Source organism: Xiphophorus maculatus, chromosome 4, assembly GCF_002775205.1.
Source record: "Xiphophorus maculatus strain JP 163 A chromosome 4, X_maculatus-5.0-male, whole genome shotgun sequence".
Lineage (NCBI taxonomy): Eukaryota > Metazoa > Chordata > Actinopteri > Cyprinodontiformes > Poeciliidae > Xiphophorus > Xiphophorus maculatus.
In genome coordinates this window covers 21,018,060-21,040,804 of record NC_036446.1, presented here as the reverse complement: position 1 = coordinate 21,040,804, position 22,745 = coordinate 21,018,060, and the positions used below count along the sequence as shown (strand labels likewise).

Below are 22,745 nucleotides of genomic sequence, written 5' to 3'. Positions count from 1 at the left end.
AAAAGAGCAAATACTTTTTCCCGGCACTCTAAATTAAACTGAAGGGTCATACTTTGCATTCAATCACATTTCATAACTAAGTTCTCATGATTTTCAATAAATAGTTGCATTTTGAGCCTTAAATAAACAGAAATGAATGAGCATGTTGAGCTAATTTCCTGCCTTGAGTGAGCATACATGAATGAAGTTGAGCAAATGAGATGTCAAGATTGCAGTGGTTGGAAAAAAGACGACTTTGGCTGAAGACCAAGATGTACCAAGAGTAGTTTTTCCTGCTTTCTCACAACAGCAGATCTTCGAATGGTTGTGGGCCAAGAACATGTTTCAACATCACATGTCTTCTCTGTTCCTGTCTGAGATTCAATTCAATTCAGAGTTAACCCCCTTTAACTACTGACATCAATAATAAATAGAAGAAAATTAAATACAACTTTTTTATATACAAGGAAGGTAGTGCCCCTTTCTAGTGGTTATTGGGTGAGAGGCAGGTTACAGTCTGGACAGGTCACCTGTCTATCACAGGGCAACATTGACATACACAGTCATGCACTCATTCCTAATTTAAATTACAATTCTAACATAGAGAGGGGTTCACCCAACAGTCCTGGTTTTGGACTGTGGGAGGAAGCTGGAGTATCCAGAGAGACTCAAGTATCACTGTTCTAAACATCTGGTACAGTAGCAAATGGATGCAATCTCCGATTGTCAGATCTGCCACACACTTTATATACATGATGAAAAGTTCTCTAGGTTGTCACAAATCAGAAACGTCATGATATTTATATCTATCATAGCAAATGATAGATTTACTCAGTCTCCTGATATGCCATGTTATGCCAGTGTTCTGTCTGCACTGATGAAGTTTCCTTCATGATGATTTGCCAGATATCCAAAGCAACAGAAGTTGGATTTCTAGTTGAAGTTAATAATCTGTCCTTCTAGGGCACTCACAGACTGAGTGTAGCCATGAACTTTCAGCAGGAAATCCTTGAAAATGAAGACTTAAAAATCAAGACAAACGTGTGACTAGTGCCTATACTAACCTGTATGCTAAGGACATGCATGCATGTTCTGTGTAAAGCAACAGTATTTGTGCTGAATAATTTTAACATAGCAGTTTGAATAATTAGCACAGTAGCTGTCAAATTTAACACAAAATGTGTTATATAGACACATTATTGTGTTGGGATTTGACTACGCTTGTGCTGAAATGATCACATTTGTTTAAAGAGTTGCACTATTTTCACTTTTCCTCCCAATGAATATGTAAGATGTGTAACTAGGCAACATAAATATATAGACACATTTTTCAAACATTACGAGACTTGATATTTCACAACAACTTTTCGTTTTACGCCCACGTAAAAAGTATTTTTAGACAGAGCAGCATATGTGACAAGATAAGGAAAACGGTGACAGAAACTTGAGAGAAGAAAAAAAAAACAAATATGGGTAGAAGAACCTATTAGTTTAATTAATGCTCGCTTTAGATAAACTAGCTCTATCTCGAGGACCTTGAATCCAAACATCCTGAGGACTGTTAAAGTAGCTTATTAATACAATCAACCATAAGTTGGGTGAATCAAACTTTCTCTGTGTTTTATTTTGTTTTTTTTTACTTTTGGTGTGTTACTTGTGTTACTTTGGTGTCTTACTTTTCTTGAGGACTGGACTTGTCAGGGGTGTCCAAGTCCAGTCCTCAAGAGCTACCACCCAGAAACTTTTAGATGGATCATTTCTCCTACACACCTGGATCAAATGAATGGCTCTTTAGCTCTGCAGAGCTGAGTAACAGCTACAAGTTGAAGGGTGGGAGGACTGGAGGACGAGACCTGGGCACTCCTTTATGCTTTATATTGAAACGTATTACTGAGACAAAATGTTCAGTTGTTTGAGATCTGAATACTTTCTGAACCACTTTTGAGAGTAGGTAAATTGTCAGATTAACCACTTCACAAGAAAACAAAACTTCAAGAAATAGTTTATTTTTTCTCTCTTAAATACAGCTTTATGTTACATTAAGTACTCTTTTGCTGTGTCACACAATTGAAAGTGTCATGTACAACATTGAACTTGTTGTGCTGGTGTTGTGAGGCTTTGGCTTGTAAAATAAAACAAAAAAAGCGGAAAACTATGCCTGTTTTAATTTGATTAACTTATTTGTAAAACAGCAACTATACAGTTGACATTAACCAAAAACGTTTGACTGTGAAAAGGCCATTTTAGATGAAATGAAAGAATGTTTTCACATCCAGCATTCATCCTAGTTTCTCTTCTGCTCCCACACACCTGATCTATACAAAGACAAACAGAGCTTGAATTATTTATTCATGTGCACCTCTCTGTGTGAACAGCATGCTGAGTCTGTATGCTGAAGGAGTTGGAATTAAAAAATGCAAACAGAGTTGAACACAAGCAGGTCACCATGTGCTCTAGATGGAGACTGGGAGGGAAAGTGTGAAGGATTTAGCACACTGCTGATATAAAGAAGGCCAGCAGGCTGGCGTTATCTGCAGCTCTGTAATTTGGCTAATTTGGCTCCCTTCTTCTGTCTCCCTCCTGCGCTTTGTGTACGCAGAAGTGTGTGTGTGCATGTGTATATGTGCGAGAACATTAATAGCATTTGGTGATAAGAGTTTTCTTCAAAAGAGAAAATAGCATGCAGTGAGTGAAATGTGCTTGGGAGGTGTTTTATCGGCAGCGACACAAATCTCTTTCACAGGGGACAGAAAATGTGATTGTGGGAGAAACTCTATTGCTTCATGTGAGCATAAGAAGAAAACAGGAAAATTTAAACCAAGGAAATTAAGCCTTTGAAATATTTTAACCAGCATTTATGACTAGATTTAGAACAATCAAACATTTCTAAGACAGGTTTAACTATGATTTTTTTTCCATAGTATATTCAAATTTAGAGAAAACATGCTTAGCCTTGTTTTTTTTTTTTCTTCTATCTAGTAGAAAATAGAGTGTACTATATCCTGTTTCTGGAGCTGACATTGGGGGAAGAGTTGCGGTCCATCCTTCCTTTTTCCTGTCCAGATGGCAGCATCAGCTCACAGCAGATAGAGAAAGTCTCTTCTTTAGACATGTCAGTCTTTGAAGCTTCTCGGTACTGTAAATGTGCATGAGGGTTGGTAAAGTAAAGTAAGGGTGTGTGTTGGTGTGCCAGAAATTTAGGGAACATGGGCCGTCTTTAAAAACAATGTATTTTACAACGGCAGCTTCAAATGCTTCTCTGTGAATGATTCACTCTGCAGCTTCTCTAATATATATTTTTATTGCACGTTTGTATTTACGTTCACTCTCACACACAAATCCTTTTTTGTATTAGACTTGATCCTGGGACAGCTTGGATTTCTGCCCCAGGATCCCACAAGAGAAAAAACATTTGATTACTGTACTTGTCAGCCAAAGAGTAGTCCCTCTCCTCCTCCTCCCCCTTCGCTTCCCTGCCCAGGGGAGATAAAAAAGACTTCTGTGTTATGCTGCTTTTGAAAAACAGCAACCAAGTTCTCTTTTTCCAGCAAGTTGATGTAATGTTAGCTTTATGTGGACATTCAATATGAATCACTTGAATTCAATGAGCCTTGATTGGGAGAAGCTACCGGGGCATTTTTCTGAGCTTGGTTTAAATTCTGCTAAGTGTGCAAAAAGATCATAAAAAAAAAAGCTTTTCAGTTAAAACAATTTCACCATTTAGCAGCTGATTTGAAATGTAAGTGAAACACAGGAAACACAAACACGGATGATTCTTTGCCAGATTATTTATATCTAGATCCAAAACAGTCACTCTAACTTCCTTTCTTCTTGACCTTTCAACCGTTGGCTGCTACAAAACCGTTGTGCCTTTAATTTATTTCAGCCAATATTTCAGCAAATGCTCAGCTGGCATTAGTGGTCACTGATTACTTACCTCTGTGCATGAAATTGTTGTTTTTCTTGGTTGCAGGGAAAAAAAGATGAGGGATGAATAGATCAGCGTAGGAGTAAAAAGGATCTGACTGTTTTTAAAGGAACAGATGATGATACAGTCGGTTCACCTCAGTAGATTGGAATGGCACAGAAGACTTAATGTATTTCAATAATTAATAAAATGACTCATGTTTATGACTGAGTATTCTATATGATTATTTCACTTAATTTAGTTGATTATGGCTTTCAACTAATGGAAAATACATTAGTCATTTTCCCCTAATAAAACATTTTTATAATCTCATAACACAATGATTATAAATACAGAAACACAACTTGAACTAATCAGGGGGGGACTGTTTAACTGTTTAGCTGACTGATGTCCAATATACAGATAGTGAGACCCTCAACAGAGGGTTTGTTAGAGAAGTTGGTTGTTCAGAGGGCTTTATTAAAAACTATTAATGGAAAGTTGAGTGGAAGCAACTGGGATACAATTCATCCATTCAAGTATTTGGTAATGATTCACAAAGAATAAACTGTGGCTGGAGTTGGTGCTTTAAGAGCTGCCACACACATTCATGTCAGGCCGATATTGATTTGGGATCCGGACTGAGAATCTGTGGAGTACTTCCTGAAGAAGAAGACACCAGGTCCAACAATGTAAACAAACCTAAGGCTGAAAATAAACCAACCTGGGAAACAGGGTGATAATCTCTATTCTGCAGTGAGTCACGCAAAAGGAGTCCAGACCAAGTACTGAACTCGTATACTATGCAGTACATAGACCTACCTTCCAAAAGGCTGAAATTTCAGTATTTAAAAATCAGTTTCTGTCCTAAAATATGTATTTTTTTTTCTGACGGCATGTATCGAGTTGTCATCAGCATAAAATATCAAAATGAAGTTGAAAATATTTGACATTTTCTACTCAATTTCCAAACATAACCTGAGTTCTTGATATTTTTTTGGAAGGAGGAGTAAGAACAACAATATGGCAGATAGTGTTAAAGTGTCACACTTTATTTGCTGTGTTTTGAATAAAATAACTTTACATGATCTCAAAGCACAAAAGAAAACATATCAAAGTGTCATAAAAAGCAACATGGAACAATAGGAAACAAAAATGTAATAAGGCAACACACAACATGTAAGACTTGATAGCATACAAGTGAAAACCCAGACTGAATACAGTGCACATGTATGTATGTTCCTCAAGCATCTCCACAGCGACATTACAGAGTAAAACACGGACAATGAGAATGCTGGGGTAGTTCCTAACATTTCTGCCACTCTGGGGAGAAAACTTGTCATGGATTTAAGAACAAAGCAGCTTCTCTAAAAGCCATAAAAATAACCCAGTGATATTATCTGAAAAGTCACGCTTGTCGTTGCTTGTAGTGGAGAGATTTATGAAGGAGTTTGAAGTTTCTTGCCGCAGAGAATCTGACTGACCCTCATCTGCAGACCAAGAACCTGAATCTAAAGGCAAAGTTGGCACTGGTATTATGTTAATTAACTTTCTGTTACTGTATGTAATAACAGCTTTGTTATTTCTCCCAAAGCTGTCGGTAGTCTGCGGGGTCCACCAGCTCATCGGCAGAAGACGTACTCAGTGTAGCTGGTCCACAGTTTGTCCTCCGATGGGTCGTTGCTGCCGTAAGAGCAAGTCCCGGTGGAGTTGCAGGCCACCATGTGGAAGCCAGTCTCCGCCAGCCGGTCAAACGCTTGCTCTAAAAAGTTATACTTCAGGTAGTAGCGGGCCGTGTATTTGTCCGGGGGCCGGTCCGGGTCGCGGCTCTCATTCAGGGTTTCCCCGAAAACCTCCTTGGCCAGAGAGATCTTTCCGCACACTGTTATCCTGGCAACCCTGCGGAATTTGGCGTCCGCCTGGATGTCTCTGCCGATGGTGTAGGTGCCTCTGTACCCGATGGTGATGTAGCCGGAGTTTCCCCCCGGAGAGCGCAGGGGTCTATCCGATGAGGAGGAGGAGGTGACCGGGCTGGTGAGTTCAGCCTCCTCCGGCTCCCCGCTGTCCTCCGCGGAGGAGCTGTCTTTACTGGCCACCGCCAGCCGCCTCGACAGCTCCGGTAGCTGGAAAAAGTCCGCCTCTTTCTGCAGCCTCTTCCTCTCTTTGAAAAACTCCGGCAGAAAAAGCTCCGAGTCCCGTAAGTAATCCAGAATGTAGCGGAACAGAAAGCCGTCCCGGTCAAAGAAGAAGCGGCCCTTGCTGTCTTTAGGCAGGTCGGCTGGAGTGCATTGGGTGAACTTGGTCCACAGGAGCGATCTGGGCACCGCGGTGAGAGTCTCGAAACGGGTCACATACACCTGACCACCCACGTTGAGCTCCACTACTTCAGGGAAAGTTGAACTTTGAGCCATCTCTGCCTCCCTCTCCCTACAGGGTCCCAAGTTGCTGACCTCAGGACGGATAATTGGGGAGGATCTTCAGAGTACAGTAATGTTTATAGTGGCTGAGGCTGTGTGGGAGGAAGAGGAGGAGGAGAAGGACGGCCAGCAGAGACATTAACTGTTTAGTGGAAAGCTCAGTGAAAAAAATCCTGCTGCATTCAGGGGTCGTCTGTAATCCTCAACGTTATTTTTCATATGTTTCATATGTAATTCTCAGCAGCACTTAGGAGCTTTTCTCCGTGTCGCAGTCTTTAAGTTATAAACAAACCGAAAGATCAATTATCTAGATTTGCAAATGTATGAGTCAATCCTCCCAGAATAAAGATTTGTGATTTTTGCATGCAGCTGATTTATAGACATTTTTGTTGCTTGCTGTAACATCTTTATGGTAAGACATAAACTGGGTCATGTCTGCTGTAATTCCTAAGGTCTGTATTGTTGCAAAGGCCATTCCTTGAACCATTTAGCAGAAGTCTCATAACACAACTGAAACTTTTGATCATATTACATGAAACCCATCAGGGGAATTTGTTCATATTTTGGTTCTGAATCTTTCAAGAACCTCACCCAAACAGACATAACATTTAATCTTTCATCTCAAGTGTTTAAAAATGATTATAAAGTGGACATCAATGAGCACAGTGTGACACTACATAGTTTATTTTTCCCCAACTTTTCTAAAATAGCCTACTGTAAATGTGCTTTTTTCAAAATGCTAAACTGTAAAAGATGGCATATAGAAAGCTCATGTTACCACTATGTTTCCAAAAAACCTAAAAAGAGGAAATGGTACAAAAACCACAAAAATCCTTAACATTGGCTTGTTTTCAGCTTTCCAAGGCCTAAGGTATAATTAAGCTAAATTCTCCTTTTCAATCCATGATCTAAACTTGCAGTACAGAAAGCTATGTGTTCATTTCCCAAGTAAGATTTACAACTGAATGCCAGATTCTCAGCCAATGGCATCATCTTCAAAATTTTTGAACAAAATATGTAGTTGGTCCACATGTCAGATGTTAGATATGCAAAGATTTTTCTGCACGTTCTTCAGAGATAAAAAAAAAGGAAAAAGCATCCATCTTGAAACAAGTTTTACTGATACAGAACAACGATTCCTTAGCAGCACTAAAAAAAGTAAGTGAAGTCGGTAAAGACGTGAGCATGAGATTGAAGAAGACATCGGTCATTTATTTCTAATTTAGTATTGACGCAAAAGGTTAACATAATAGACAGAAAAAGTTGACTGTTAAATTTTTAGTGGATATATTTTAAGCAAAAGGAAAACAAAATACATTTTCAAATGTTCATCTTTTCCATCGCAAGAAAGTTTTTGAGTTGTTCAGTCTTCATAAATATTGAGTTATTTTTTTCTGGCGATGTCCTGGTCCACTTTATCTGGGTTACACTGACATCTAGTGGACAGAATCCAAAGAAGCATTTTGTTTGTCTTCTGGCGGCATTATCTGCTGATGTTGCGATTGGTGACATTTTACAAGTTTGGAAGCACTACTTTAAAGTGGCTTTATGCTAATACGTTTTTTTAAATGTACAGTAAAAAAACAAAACTGTTAAAATAATTTGTACTTATTTCACCTTTTTACATATTGTAAGATTACACCCTTTCACATCAGTGTGTTTTATTGGACTATTGTTTGATAGACAAACACAAAGTAGTGCAAAATAGTTTTAGTGGAAGTGAAACAATATTTAGTTCAAATGTTTTTAAACTAACCTGAAAGTGTTTTGTGCATTTTTATGTAGCCCCTCTGACCCAATGTGTCATATTACCACTTTTTGCTGCAATTTCAGTAAATGTCTAGTGTAGCTGGGCATCTCAACACTGACATTTTTGCACAGTCCATTTTGCAAAATAACCTTAATCATATTCACATAGCATGTCTGTGAGCAGACAATATTAACAACTGAGACATTAAAACGCCTGAATTTGCTTGGATATGAACTGGCTCTAGCTTATTCTGTTTTAGAGTTGTTCTGCTGGAAAGTAAACCCCCATACCAGCCTTAAGGCTTTTCTTGATTTTAACAGATATTCTCCCAATAACTTTGACCAGCTTCTCTGGTCCTGCTGGCTTCCTCATGGTGGGCTGCAGCTCCAGGGGGGTCTGCTCATGTGGCAGCTACACTGAGTACATCTGGTGCTAATGAGCTGATGGACCCTGACACTACCAGCAGCATTGTTTCACTGTTCTGATTGTGTGTTTAATATTGGCCTCAATTACCCAGAACATCTTCTTCCACATATTTCCTGTAGGGCTTGTGGGAGATATTAAATGGACTTACCATGACACTCTGTCATTCTCTAAGTGAATAGCAAAACAAAAAGTTAGTTGCAGTAATGTCTGAAAACAGGCACAAAGTGATTAAAGAAAGTAAAACTTCCAGACCCTCTACCTGCACCTCAAGATCAAAAAAGTTTCCTTTGGCCAGTCTTAATCTCTTGGAAGTGTCATTTTTGATCAGATGTGGCCTTTTTATTGCAGGCTGAAACAAGATAATTAGATGAAAGAGGTTGTAAAACTTAGCCACCTCCTGAAGGAAAGGAAGGAAAGTTTCAACTTATCCATGGACCTCATAAGAAAGTTCTGTCTGTCTCTATCTCTAATGGCTGTCATTTCTGGGATTCAACAGCTCATGTAACCAGCCCAATGGTCTTTAATTGAGCTTTAGATTTTTAAAGTTTGATTTACATACACATTATGCCATTTTTTTTAATCTTCATACGGACTTTGCATTGACTTCCATTCATTTATCATTCATTTATATGGCCTAACTTACTCCTTATTCCTAACCATTACTAGTACATGCTAAACCTTAAACCTAACCTAAAATCAATTCATGCCTTCGTCCAAAACCTAACTCCAAAATGGCTTTAATTTTCTTGTAATGGGTTCTGGGCTTTGGGCCCCATAAGGAGCAATAAGTCCTCACTGTTTTAGTATTTGTTTGAAAAATTTTATTTTTTAGGTGAGAAATCCTATAAACACACAAGTTTCTATTTCTACCCATATTAGGACTTTGTATTGACATACATTTTCCTCTTGAGCTTCAAATATCATATGTACATTTCAGACTAATAATTTCAGAAATGTCCCTTGGTATAAAAGCTCTATTAGTGTTAGAACTGTAAATATCTTTTTTCCCATATATACTCATCATTAACTTTAAGAACTGTGAGATTCCTTTATTTACTTCTCCTATGTGTGTTTTTGTGAGAGATGTCTGCAGGAAACTGATAAGCGTGCCAGATTGGAAGCAGATACCAGTCACTCTGGAGCCATAACTAAGAGCTGCTCTTAGTAAAACACCTAAAGGCTAAAGGTCAACGGTTATGACCTATAGGGACATGAGAACTGCCTGAGACCTCACATGCATTAAGACAGGAGATTCATTGTATAGAAAAGATTTATGACTGTGTGTTAGCAGTTGAGTTTTTTATCTGCCCCTCCCTCCTTCATCATCTGGTAACTTGTCTGTGTAACCAGGGTTTCCCCAATGATCAATAAAAGGAGGAGAAGCAAGAGAGGATTTTTAGAGCGAGTTTGGAGACTGTGAAAATCAGACCCTCCTCTTGCTCTCCTCGCAAGTAAAATCCAATTTATTTGTCTCTCTCTTCTTTTTGTCAATGTGTTTTAAGGTTGAACCTGACAATTACTTTCTTTAAAATCTATATTTGATGTCAAGAAATTGTAATAAAATCAGGACAATTTCACTATAAGACTCTATTATGATACTATTTCTGCCATATTGCCCACCTCTGATCTAGCAGTTGCATTTTATTTCTGCAGAAAGGAAACATGTCAGTCTCCACTTCAGAATAATGTTGATTTTAAATCATTATCCTGTATCTGAACTGAATAAACTACTGTGCTCTGACTGAGAAAAAGTTTTAAAGCATCACAAATATGTAATTTTCTTCACAACTCTTACCTGAAACATTGCATGTGCGTGCACACAAACTGATCACGTGACCGCTGCTTATGTGGGTCTTTCACATGACGTAGCTGTTTGTTGACCCATTTGAACTCATTCTTTATGAGAGTGGACATTGCTTTGTGTCTTTGGGTGAGTGTGTTAGGCAGAGTGAGAGAGAAAGCACGGTAGAGAGCGTTCTTGTCACCTCTTCTCAGGGTTACATCTGTGCTCTTCAATCAGCCCTAATGGACCTTCTGGCTCAGACTCAACCGGGACTCTGATTGTGATCCAAAAGACACTCAAATACACACACGTAAATGCACACACATTGTGCAAAGTAAGACTGGGCGTGGCTCAAAGCTTATGTACGTCGGGATGAGCTAAGAGGTAAAATGACCCTTTGAGCATTTCCCCAAGTCTTTGTCCTTTGTTACTTCACCTGCACTTCCCTACAGTTCTTCTGTTCTACACTTTAATTTTACATTAGCTAATTAAATGGAGTAGATGAAATGACAATTGTCATTTAAGTCCACTTGGGCCTTGGCTTTCATCTTAAAAATGTTCTAAAGGTTCATGATTACCAGCTGAAAACTACGTAAAATATAAGGTTTATTGTTTCAAATGGTCCATCTTCCTTCCTTTTGTCACTCCCTATCAGCCTCCTCATCAGGGACCTTCGGAGTAGCTGTGTGTATGTGACCGCTTCACAGCGGCCGATCCACCCTGCTTTTCTTAGCGGCTTCATTCAGAGGGTGAGCAGGTCCTCTGGGGATAATGTGTGCTTTCCTAAGTGTGTGTAAAGGAGTGTGTACATGGCCGCTCGATTATTCTCTCCACTGATTTTCAATGGTATAAGAAAAATGACAGTCCATCCAAGGCACTATCCTCCTTTCTGTGTTAATAAAAGAGATGGCCCTGCTTTACAGACATGCTGCAAAGCAGGGCAACACTACTGCATTTAAAGTAGAGGAATACTGGGAAACTTCAGATGTTTTTGGACAGATTTAGTCTTTTTTCCTGTTTCGTGTAAATCCAAAGACTGTCAAACCAATAATATTTCAGTGATTTACTTTCCTCAATAACATGTTTCAAAGAAGACAAACTGTACTGCAAAACCAAAAACCATTTGACATGAATGGTATTTTATGCAGATGTCAACAATCCACAATTATACATGCAAATTAAAATCCGCTAAATGCTTAAAAATGGATTATACTTTTTTGAAAGATAATGATCTCAGATTAAATAAACAACAAAACACATTAACCCAAAATTATTGGTGTTGCAATTTTACATTTGCTATAATTCCTAGAAAAAACATGTAAAAAAAAGAAGCACTTTTAGGATTAATACTTTGATTTTTAAGATAATTCATGTGTCAGCATTTTTTATTCAAAACTCCTGACTTTGTTTCCCTGTGGTACCAAATCAGTGTGAAATAGAGATCTGCTTCTCCTAACACTCTTTAAGTTGAAAAATAGAAACTGGCAGTCAGTCATGGCAAACGTGTCTTCATCTTCATAAGTCAGGGAATGGCTACAAAAATAGCAACTTCCCCAAATTTGGATTCATTACAGTGTAAGCGATACTTAAAATAACTGGAATTATGAGAAAGAGGCCAGATGAGGACCCCTGTTTATTTTGCCAGAGATCATGATGGGTAGATAAAAATCCCACCCAATCCACTTATAGTTAGAGCTAAGATAACCGCAAGAATGAGTGGTATGTTGGGGTCACTGAGTCTCCATAGTAACCTTTAGACACTATTTTGTTAGAAAGACATGACAGGAAAAAAGTATTTTCAATCATGCTGTCACAAACTAGAACCACAGTTTTTGATCAGCTGAAATTCAGATTGAGCTTTTTTTCCACAACAAACACTGAATGTTGTTCAGTGTTTGACATATGGCAACTATGCCATATGTTTCAACATTTGCCATAGTTGAAAAATTGCCATAAATAGATTTAAATGTATGGATCTGTGATGCTGTTGGTCTGAATCTTATATTCTTCTTCCAAACTTAGAACAGCTGTAAAACTGTAAAGACTTACCCTACAATTTTACTATAGAGTTTCCGAAAAATAATAATAAAGAATTAATGGCAAATCTAACTGGAAACCCAAAACAACAGACAGCAGTGTGTTGGACTTACATCACTTTTGTTTATGTGCCTACTCAAATCAGTTGAAATAATAGATGACTGAGAGGTCAAATAAATCAGCTCATCTTAACACAACACACTGGAATAATCTCTTAAAGTGGACATTTGCATTGATGTAACTTTGACAGGAATCTCCACATAACACAGTGATCATCTACATTAAGATTTTCTTTTGGTTTGTTTCTTTTATCCATTATCCACATACTGACCATAATACAATAAAAAAAAGTATTCGCAACCACCTACTGGAGGTGACATCACTGACAAAGTGTCAGTGATCCTGAGTGAAGCTGATTCACAGCTCTGACTTATTAAGAATTACTGAACTTGCAGATTGTTAGAAGCCTGTCTCGTTCCTGTGGTGAGCTCCAGACTGTGTGCACCTGCAGCCGACCCGAGTGGAGCAAGGCTGCTCTATAATCAGGTTCCCCTGGCTGATTTGATTTCAGAAGTCGCTGTGTTCGTTTTGCTGTAGATGCTCCTCTGCTCCTTGAAGGGACTAATGGAGGAGATAGAGAGATATATGGGAAACAATCAGGCATGACATTATCGCAATGTATGTGTGTGTGGGTGTCCAACACCATGTATACTATTAAAAAGCTGCACATTCATCCCAAAAGACAATTTTTGCTCTCATTTACATCAATATAAGATGGAGGCACATTTTTACATTTTTATTTTTATTTTTTACCTCTCCTGCTTCCTCACCCTTTCCCAATCTTTCATTGACCTGACTTCCAATTAAATTACAGGGGACATTACTTATGAAAGACATAAATAGAAACCTGCCAACATGATCATTGTTCCTTATCCTTATTTGAGATATGGAAGGTCTTGTGACGCATTGTCCTGAAAGGAGATGCAGAGACCACACCCAGTGGTTTGAATGCAGTCCCATTTAGTTATAACTATAAACACAACATGTTGAACCTTTGCTGTTCAGAACTCGGGAAACTTAATGGACTACAATTTTATACTTGGTGAGTTAAGTGTTATGTTATTGATAAATAGAACATGATTGTGAAACTAAAGTATGATCTCAGGAACAATTTAGTGAAGCCCAATGATTTAAACTTTAAACAAATTAGCTTTTCTTGACAAGTGTGGCTATCTTAGTGCATAGATCAGTCCATACAAAATTGTAATCTGCTTCAAAACTTTTACAGTCCAACTAAAACTGCATGCTCATCACAATAATCCATGCTTTGCTACCTGGACATTCAGTTTGCCTCGAGCCATCTCTCCAAAGTCATCTCCAGTTACAACACATCAGATGTTTACCTAAATGTATCATCCACTGCTGGTAATCTCATCACAGAAATCCCTTTCTTTTCATTTTTATGGAAGAAAAAAGGACTGTAACAAATTAGGAAAGACAGGGTCAGATCATGCACAGCAAAGAAACGTGCTTTCATTTAATTTCTCTAATCATGCCGCCTGCTCAGTTTGACTCAGTTTGACCCCTCCTTGAGCTTCTTTTGATTTTCAGATATCTGACCATCTTCAAGCCTGACTGAAAAGTGATACATAGGATGTTTTTACAAGAACCTTACCCTCCCCATTACTAAATCCAACATTTTAAAGTATTTTGCCCACATAAAATACAATAACATTGTAGGATATTATGAACATAACTGTGGCTGTAGCAAAAAATGTTTTGGTTTGTATCTAAACGCTCCACACAAACCATCCCCCATCAGTCTCCTCTCCTTCTGTGAAGCGCTAAAGAAAAATGGATCGCCTGTTGGACAAGCGACAGTTTAGTTTCATAATTGTTAATTATCATGAGTGCTCTGAGAGTCACTTTCTCTGAATGGAGGCAGGAATCTCCCCCCCCCCACCATCTCTCCTTTTTATGGGATTGGTCTAAGTTCTCAAGGACATCAAAGAGGTCAATGACTATGGGGGAGGAGACTCAGGGAATGCGTCAAAGACTTGCGTCATTTCCTTGCATCCAGGTTGGCGAATTCCATGAAAATGGTCGTTGGTGGGCTTCTTGCCTCCGCCTTTCATCCATTTTCCCTGCCTGAGCAACAGCGACCCCACCCAACCCTCCCTGGCTCCTCCCCTTGTCCAAAGCCAGAGAGAGTACAGCACTTAAAGTAAATAAGCAGCAAGGAGAGCTATTTTAAGATACTGTCTTTTACTGTGGACAAGGAGGGGGACAAAGATGCAAGCCATGCGATTGTAATTTTAGTCACGTCTTTCGACATGTAGTCTTCCTCAGTCCTACTCGCTGAACGGCCCAACAGACATGAAAGAGCTTGGAACAACATATTTGTCCCGTTTTGAACAGGAAAAAAAAAATGAAAATACAGATTTTAAAAGACCAAGGTAATTGGCACTACTGGAAATCAAGCCTTATATCTATCAACTTTAGACCTAAAGATAAACACAAACAACATTAGGTGACGCTTGAGAGAGATGATTCAATCAGAAAGCAACAAAATAAAATATGTGAAGAAGTTCTGTTTTGCAAAACTGAGTCTGAGGTTAACATCTTTGGTTTAGATTAAATACACCGTTATGGCATAAAGACTTGGGTGCATTCTGTTAGTTGAGCTTCCCATCAAGCCTGAAGATTTCCTGGATTCCAAGACACATCAGCAATTATGCAAATGTTTGACATTTTTCTAAATATTGTTGAATGAAATCAAAGAATTTAAAATAAGCCTTTACCTTAGGTATTTGGCCATTTGAGTCAGTATTTGTCTTTTTTTTAACAAGAAGGTTTTTACAGAAAATTTACATGTTTTGGAAACTTTCTGTCAAAAACATTCTACAACTTTCCCTTTGCTTTTAAGAAGAAGATTTAAACTTTATATATTAACAAGGAGTTCTGAAACTTTTTTATCACAACCTCGTCAGGATATACCAACAACAAATACACTATGCACACATTAAATAAAAATATGGTGAGTCTTGGACTTTTTCAGTTAATTTGGTTTTTCAAAAGGATCAAAAATGCAGATGGTCTCTGTTTTGTTTGTTTGTTTGTTTGTTTTTTTTATAAATCATAGACCAATAAAAGCAGCTACAAAGAATTTACTTTGGCATATTTTATCGTCATCTTCACTCTTTTGAGTCTTTATTATTTTGTATCACATCAAAAATAAATAAACATTTATAATGAATGTTTTTTTTTGTCGCATATGGATAATTCAAACAGCAATAATTGTTACTCTTATATATGTTTTACCCTTATACAGCATGTATACAAATACACATGTCACAAGAAAATAATCTATTCATTGCTTCTGCAAAAACAAGTAACCGGCAGAAGGTAAGTCAGAGCCTGCAAACACAACGCTCTGCAACATGAAGAAGGAGAAGAAGTGTCCCATTTAATTTAAACCAGATCTTCTGCAGATTTTACATTCATTGTAAAGTCTTTCTTACTCCAGTGTCTCATGAATCTGGTCAGAACAATGAAAGCAAAACATCTCTTTTAGGAGCATCTTTAAGGCAGTTGAATACAAGTTCATTTAAAACACCAACCTTTTTTTTTTTTTGACTAAACTGTTTCTACGGCCAACATTAATGAGAGCAAAAGCAAATGCTTCAGCCAACTATAATAATTTCTGCTTGGATATTTTTGATTCACTTCATTGCATTTTTTTCAAATCACTGTTTATTCTTTAGTAAAAGCATAAAATAATAATAGGAAATATAGTGGTGTTTCTATTCAAAGAAACACTTCCTTTTTAAATCACCAGCTTCAGATTTCACCGTGAACCACTGACATATTGAAGAATAGATGCATTTTTTCATAATTACCTACAGCTGATCTATTCTACTGCTATAGTTATCATCAGGTTACATTGCAATTGCTGCATGTGTGTGAAGTTGTATATCTTATTGCTTTTTATTAATTCCCTTCCAAACAGTAGTTGTGCTGTCAATTCTTCAAAATTATTAAAAGATATTATTTGTCAATTGTTTTACATTATTTTGGATGATAAACAGAAATCTGAAGACTTTCTTTTCTTTAGTGTTGAATAGTCAAATAAATTGGACTTATCATATACCTCTAACCCAGTTAAAAAGGCATGAGGTATGCAAGGTGACAATGTATAAGTGCTTTCTATGTATATATTTAAATATGTAGGTGTGATAATCAGAAAGCGGCTATAATTAGAGTCTAATATCCTGACATGTGGCTCTTATCCAATTAAGTGGGATGTCCGAGTACTTTAAAGTCCAGAAAGAGGATATTTTCTTCTTGTCTCTTGGCCTCCTGCCAGTTCAGTCAGGTATTCTGTCTTTACATTTTTATGAAATCCAGGTTTTATTATTCTTCGTTATGTGAGAAGTCAGGGCTGGACTCTTCCTCTTCCTCTTCAACTGTTTCCTCTGGCAGCGTGTCACGGCGGGTAAAGGCGGCTGCCAAGGTCACACTCAGCCGCGGTTTGACAGGCGCTAACTCCGACAGCCCGATGTTGTTGCCTCGGGTAACAAGAGTAGTTTTATCCATTATTTCCCCACTGCGGCTGGACACCACGGCATCCAGAAAGTCATATTTGTATGAAATCTTTCCGCTCTCGAACAAGTACTTCGCCAGGTAAGAGAAAACAAAGTTGCCGAAAAAGGAGGCCAACATAGAGACAGTCTTAAAGGGGAACCTCTGTATGATAATTTCCTCCATTTCGTCTGAGTCCTGGTGCTTCCGCTGCTCGGTCGTCCAGCCTGGGTAATAAATGAAAGGAGGCAGGTGCAGGTAGGGCTCACCCCCGCCTATGCGCAGCACCAGGCCAAACATGTACGCAGCCACCGAGCCGTACGTGTTTGTACCTTTGACGAAGAGCACGCTGAGGAGCTGCGGGAAGATGATGACATAAACCAGATCTGAGCTCAGGTACCAGAGGCCATAAACCGTGCCAGCGCCCAGGGCCATCAGAGTGGCAAGGCCGCCAAATACAAAGATTGTGATTCGCATCACCCACACAATTTCACGGTCGGATGCCTTGGAAGACAGAAAATAGACATAAGCAACTAGATAGACAACTTCAGAAAGAGGCAATTAGTAACGAAATCCTTGTTTATGTTCCTGAACTTACTGACTGTCTGAAGGCAAGCTGGTAGATGTTTCTTGCAAACATGGAGCTTGCAGACAGAATGGAGGAGTCTGCAGAGGACATGACAGCGGCAGACACAGCGCCCAAACCGAAGAAAGAAACAAATGGCGGACAAAGGTGCTGCAGCACAATGGGGAGAATCATTGCTGCTTCATCTTTGTCTTTAGGAGCTTCACCACCATAACTGGTCATGTTCCAGTCTGAGTAAGAAAAATAATCATTAGTTCTAATGGACAAAGACATGCTCTGTTTCAATTTTTGTAGATTAAAAAACAGGAACAAACTTATTTAAAATTATAATTTAATTTAATGCATTTTCAGTATACAATCTAAAACATCCTTTATCCCTGGTAGAGACAATCTACTGCAGTAATCTCTTATTGAACAGTTTGGTGAAATCCAGAATTATATTTCAGTATATGTGTTGAGATGGGAAAAAAAATCCCATTACAATATTTACTTTTAGCAGAATATCAGACACATGGTTTGAGCATGTAGAGAAAGATATGTACCATTCTTCTTAGTACAATCTCTCTAAATGATGCAGAGCCCAGTTCCTCTCTTATGTTTATTTCTCTTCAGCTCAAAACAGATTTTTTATAAGATTAAATAAGATTGTTCAGGGTCTTAGATGCCTGTGAAATGATGCTAAATGCTGTCTGATCATTTCTAAGGTCAAACACTGATGCTGGACAAGAACACCTAGCTTACATTCTGGACATTTATTCATCCTAAAAATTTTCTTTTGGGTTATGGTCTGGAATCTGTGGAGTTCACTGAAACCAAACTCAGTCTGGCATGTCTTGACAGCTCTTGTTTTGTGAACTGAAGTGCAGTGATGATTGAAATGAAAGGGGACCAAACCGGTCCCAAAGATGAAAGGATAAAATGATCCTAAATGTCAGATACATCTCTCCAGACAACATGTATCTATTGCTGAAGAGCCTGTTGGTACTTTACCCCACTGAATCAAACATTTTGCATCGGATTTGGGAATGTGTGGCTTGGTGCTGTAGAGACAAAAACCAAACCATAAAGCTCTGCAGGCTAAGACCTCAAGCCAATCTGAGAGCCACATGAGGTTTGAAGACCAGTAGTTATTGACTCTGTAGAAACTTAGCAACTCCTGCATTCTCTGTGCCTTTGCACAGTTGTGCTATACAATTAATTTTGTTGCAAAAAAACTATTACATTTTTAACTGCAAGATTTTTTTCTGTGTAAGATTGTTATTGCAATAAAATATGAATACATGTTAGGGTTGTGAAAACAAGGAACATATTGGGATACCAACGTGTGTGAAGGGTCGAATCTGGACGCAGCAGAACATTACGTTTGTCTGTTCATCTTTCTTTATTTTGGTTGTTTCTATTTGGGCCGTCTTATGGCATTAAGCTGCACATCTTGAGCAAATTCATAGAACATGATAGAACACATTTGTGTCATCACTTCTCCGTGGAAGAATCTGACACCTAAAAATCTGGAGATCACAGCACTAATTTGGTCCCTTGCCTCGCTCTAATGCAATATTTACAATCCAGCACGGTTATTAAACGGATTGCTGCTTCATTATGGATGAGGTGAACCAGCTGCTATTTACCAGGTTTTCTTAGATCTAAGGGCAACAAGAACCCACCCAGAGCCTTCCCCAGCAAAACAAACACACAGGTGAACACAACCAGAGAGTGTGTATGTGGATGTCTCTAACCTGTGGAGGCCCCAATGGCTCCGATGAGAACGGAGGGCACGGCCATGACAAGGCATCCAAACGCGGCCAGGAAAGAGAGAACCTGTGCATAGGTGGCGGAGGAGGCAGATAACACCCTTTGGAAATACACTTGCCAAGGTATTCCTCCCAGCATCTGCAGCATAATGACCACCAGGAAAAACATATTTAAAATCAGGTCCAGGATTGTGAAATCTGAATCTGAAAGCACCAAAGTCACAAATTCATCCTGTTCTGTAGATTTTAAAAGAAAGAGAAAATGAATATGCTGAGAGACGGTATTTAAAGTTCAAAATATGGAGGGGAGGACAGAGCAGATTTCTTAAGTGTAAAGGAACAATTAAGTAATTTCATAAGGGAATGATTGTGTTGGAATTAATTAATTCTTTACTTGGCCAAGTGTCTAACAATGTAACAAATGTATTTACTGAATAACTTCTAGATTAACAAATGAATAAAGTCAATTAAGTTCATCTACTTTTAAGCTAAACCCAACAAGATTAATCAACACATTAAACAAAGTTGTTGATAAAATCATTTTGCCTGTATTCCGGAGTTTTAAGGTCTAATATTGTGAGACGAACAAACATGTAGAGACAGTACCAGAAGACAGAAGTTGTCAACCCACATCCAGGTGTCTTCCTTCTTGATGCTGCCTCTCCACGGCGACTGATAAACCCTCTTCACTGCAGTGACGGTGATGTCTGACACCGCAGCATTAGTCAAAGCAAAAGGGACGCTGATCCACTGCAAGCAAACAGACGTCAGTAAATACACAGGAAAAACAACACAAACTAGGAACAGAAGAGTTTTAAAACACATTGAATTTCTTTCTAGGGAAACATGAACTTAACATCAATGCATTTCTGTCCATTTCTGTCTATAATTCTGAGAGAGATTGACCAATGCATAACATTAATCAAATACAAGTCCTGAACTTACAAGGCCAATAAAGATACAAAACAGCTGCACCACATCCGTGTAGGCCACAGAGTACAGTCCTCCAACCAGGGTGTAGAAGATTGCTATGAGTGCAGAGATAACCACTGACATCTTGATGTTGATGTCCACAATGACACTCAGAGTAGCACCTAGGTCAAGAGCAGGTCAAAGGACATCACAGCCCTTGTAGTGTCAGAAATTCAGATACATTTTGAGGTATTTCCAAGAACATTTTTGTTCTGCTGTGTGCAAAACACGTGGACTTACCGAGGGCGGACAGGATGGCAGCAGACCAAAAAATCTCACCCATGAATGCAGGTATGAAGAGAAGACCACCCATGCGTTTCCCATAAAGTTGCTGGAACGGGTCCAGCATGGTGACATAACCCCTGGAGCGCATGGGCTTAGCAAAGAAAAGACCACCTGGGATAAAGAGGGAGAACTTGATGGAAATACATTTCAGAGCCCATGTCTTCAAAGATTCTAAACAAAAAATGGATCTCAATGAAATAAAAATTATTACTTTATTATTACTTGATATGTATTTAAATGTTACCACTGAAAGGTGAACAGAAGAGCACTTGAGACAGTCAGTCTAAAACTCTTATTCTAATAACATGTTTAGCCTATAAAGTAGTGCTTTGGTTTGTATTCCTTCCACATAATACATTTTGCCATTTAAGAACAATATACTACTTAAGAAAACTCACCAACAACCAGACTGAGAGCATATCCAAATGGGGCTTGAGCCCAAGCCAAGCCGTAGTCGGGAAGATACACATACTCAGCTGTGCCATTGATGTATCCTCCACCCACCCAGGTCGCTGCAAATTGCACAAGCACGTCACTGAACGTAACTTAAATTACAATTATTTTGGACCGGAAAATAATAATAAAAAAATTATCTCTCAAAGGTAAGGAATAATTCTAGTATAAACTAAAAACAAAATGTTACATTTTTTTTTATACAATTCAAATAAAGTTTACATCGAAAAAAGTCGCTCTTTAAAAATATATACCAGAACTAACACAACAAGCCAGTTTTAGTGTTTAGTTAACACAAACTCCACCTGTCATTGTGAATCCACCGACAAATAGTCCGATGTCTCTCCCTCCGACCATGATGGTTTCGCTGCGGTCGGTGCCCTCTGCCTCCCCGGAGTGTTTGTTCTTCCATGCCGCCCAGATGCCCACGAACAGAATGAGGAGATAGAAGACCGCGATAGCCACAAGCCCCTCTGCATGGATGGTCATTGTCGCAGTGGTCTTCTGCTAGGAACGGGAGGACATGAAGACCTGCAGAGGAGCAGAAAACATAGTTATGATGTTATGCGCGCCTTTGTGTTTGTGGCAAGTGAATTATCAACGTAGTTTGGGGTTTGTAACACAGTTCGTTTTTTTGGTTGTTGTGTTTTGTTTTTTTTTTTCTTTTTGGTTCGATTTGAAATACTGACCAGACACGCTGAAACCTGGTTGAAAAATAAATACGGGTCTGAGAAAGACCAATAAATAATTTTCTTTAACCACTACGCAAATTACATGGATTTAAATATTAAATTGAACTTTGATATATCTTGTAAAATTACTCATAAAATTTGGTGATCCTATCATTACAAATAGGACGGAAATGTTTTCATAAGAAACCTTGAATATTAGTTTTTTTCTTGTTGGTACAAATTCCAAATACAAATAACTGAAAGATTCAATTAATCCCCCCCGACCCCCCAAAAAATCTAATATAAACTATATTTAAACAAAACAATTAACTCCGCATTACTACATTTTTGCTCTGTTAAATAAGTCATGTTCTTTTTGTTAATTTCATTTGGCTCTTTGTGGAGGATGTGTGTGCGTAAAAGCCCTATTACGCACAGAAATACTAAATCCAAAGAAGCACAAATTATGATAGAAAGATCCCTTGTTTGTGTCTTTCTTTCTTAGTTTCTTTTCCATATATAAAGGACTCCAGAACTTACCAAAAGTCTTTCCAGAGTCATGCGTGTGGGCAGATGAGCAAAGAAAACGAGCATCACAGTTCCAGCAGCATTGAAATACGCGTCCCTCTTTGAACGGTGGGCAACTGTAAAGCGAAGCGGCGGTGGGGGTCTCTCGGGTGACTTGCTGAGGCTTATAAAGGGGGCAGATGCCGTCAGAGGACCGAGACACGCGTCAGAGAAACCACCCGTCCCTCTTAATGAGCACCAGGAAAAAAAAAACAAAAAACGTCACGATGTCCCGGCTGATGTTACTGGAAGAGGGCCGAAATTCCTTTACCCTCTTATAACACTCTTTTTTTTTTTTTTTTTTACTCACCGGATGGGTCACGAAAAGAAGGTTGTTAAACGCGTCGCATCACGCTTCGAATAATTACAAATTTGTGAAGGATTTTTGTTTTGTCCGCTTCTGATGCTACTTCTTTATACTCAGTGCAAACAACTCGTAAGCAACACAGTTCAGATTACCTTCTGTTAGTCAGTAACACTATTTGCTTTCCTTTGTTCATCTGAAGGATGCTGAGAACACACCATCAAGAAACTCTGGAGGGATGAATATGATATTATTAAAACATATAGCCAGGAATTA

At 38.6% G+C, this 22,745-nt stretch overlaps 2 protein-coding genes across 2 annotated transcripts; both read right to left on the bottom strand.

The window, feature by feature from the left end:
• Positions 1-4,917: 4,917 nt before the first annotated feature.
• On the bottom strand, positions 4,918-6,366 carry LOC102217280 (BTB/POZ domain-containing protein KCTD12-like). Its single transcript, XM_005806768.2, has one exon. It carries the CDS (start codon positions 6,295-6,297, stop codon positions 5,509-5,511), a length of 789 nt encoding a protein of 262 aa, XP_005806825.1. The 5' UTR covers positions 6,298-6,366; the 3' UTR covers positions 4,918-5,508.
• Positions 6,367-15,484: 9,118 nt separating this feature from the next.
• On the bottom strand, positions 15,485-22,414 carry LOC102233675 (high-affinity choline transporter 1-like). The gene is made up of 9 exons (XM_005806747.3): positions 22,139-22,414; positions 21,233-21,458; positions 20,873-20,986; positions 20,430-20,585; positions 20,163-20,311; positions 19,824-19,967; positions 19,203-19,356; positions 17,479-17,696; positions 15,485-17,384 (listed from the first exon to the last, which is right to left on the bottom strand). Exons 2-9 carry the CDS (start codon positions 21,414-21,416, stop codon positions 16,713-16,715), a joined length of 1,791 nt encoding a protein of 596 aa, XP_005806804.1. The 5' UTR covers positions 21,417-21,458; positions 22,139-22,414; the 3' UTR covers positions 15,485-16,712.
• Between the last annotated feature and the right edge of the window lie 331 nt (positions 22,415-22,745).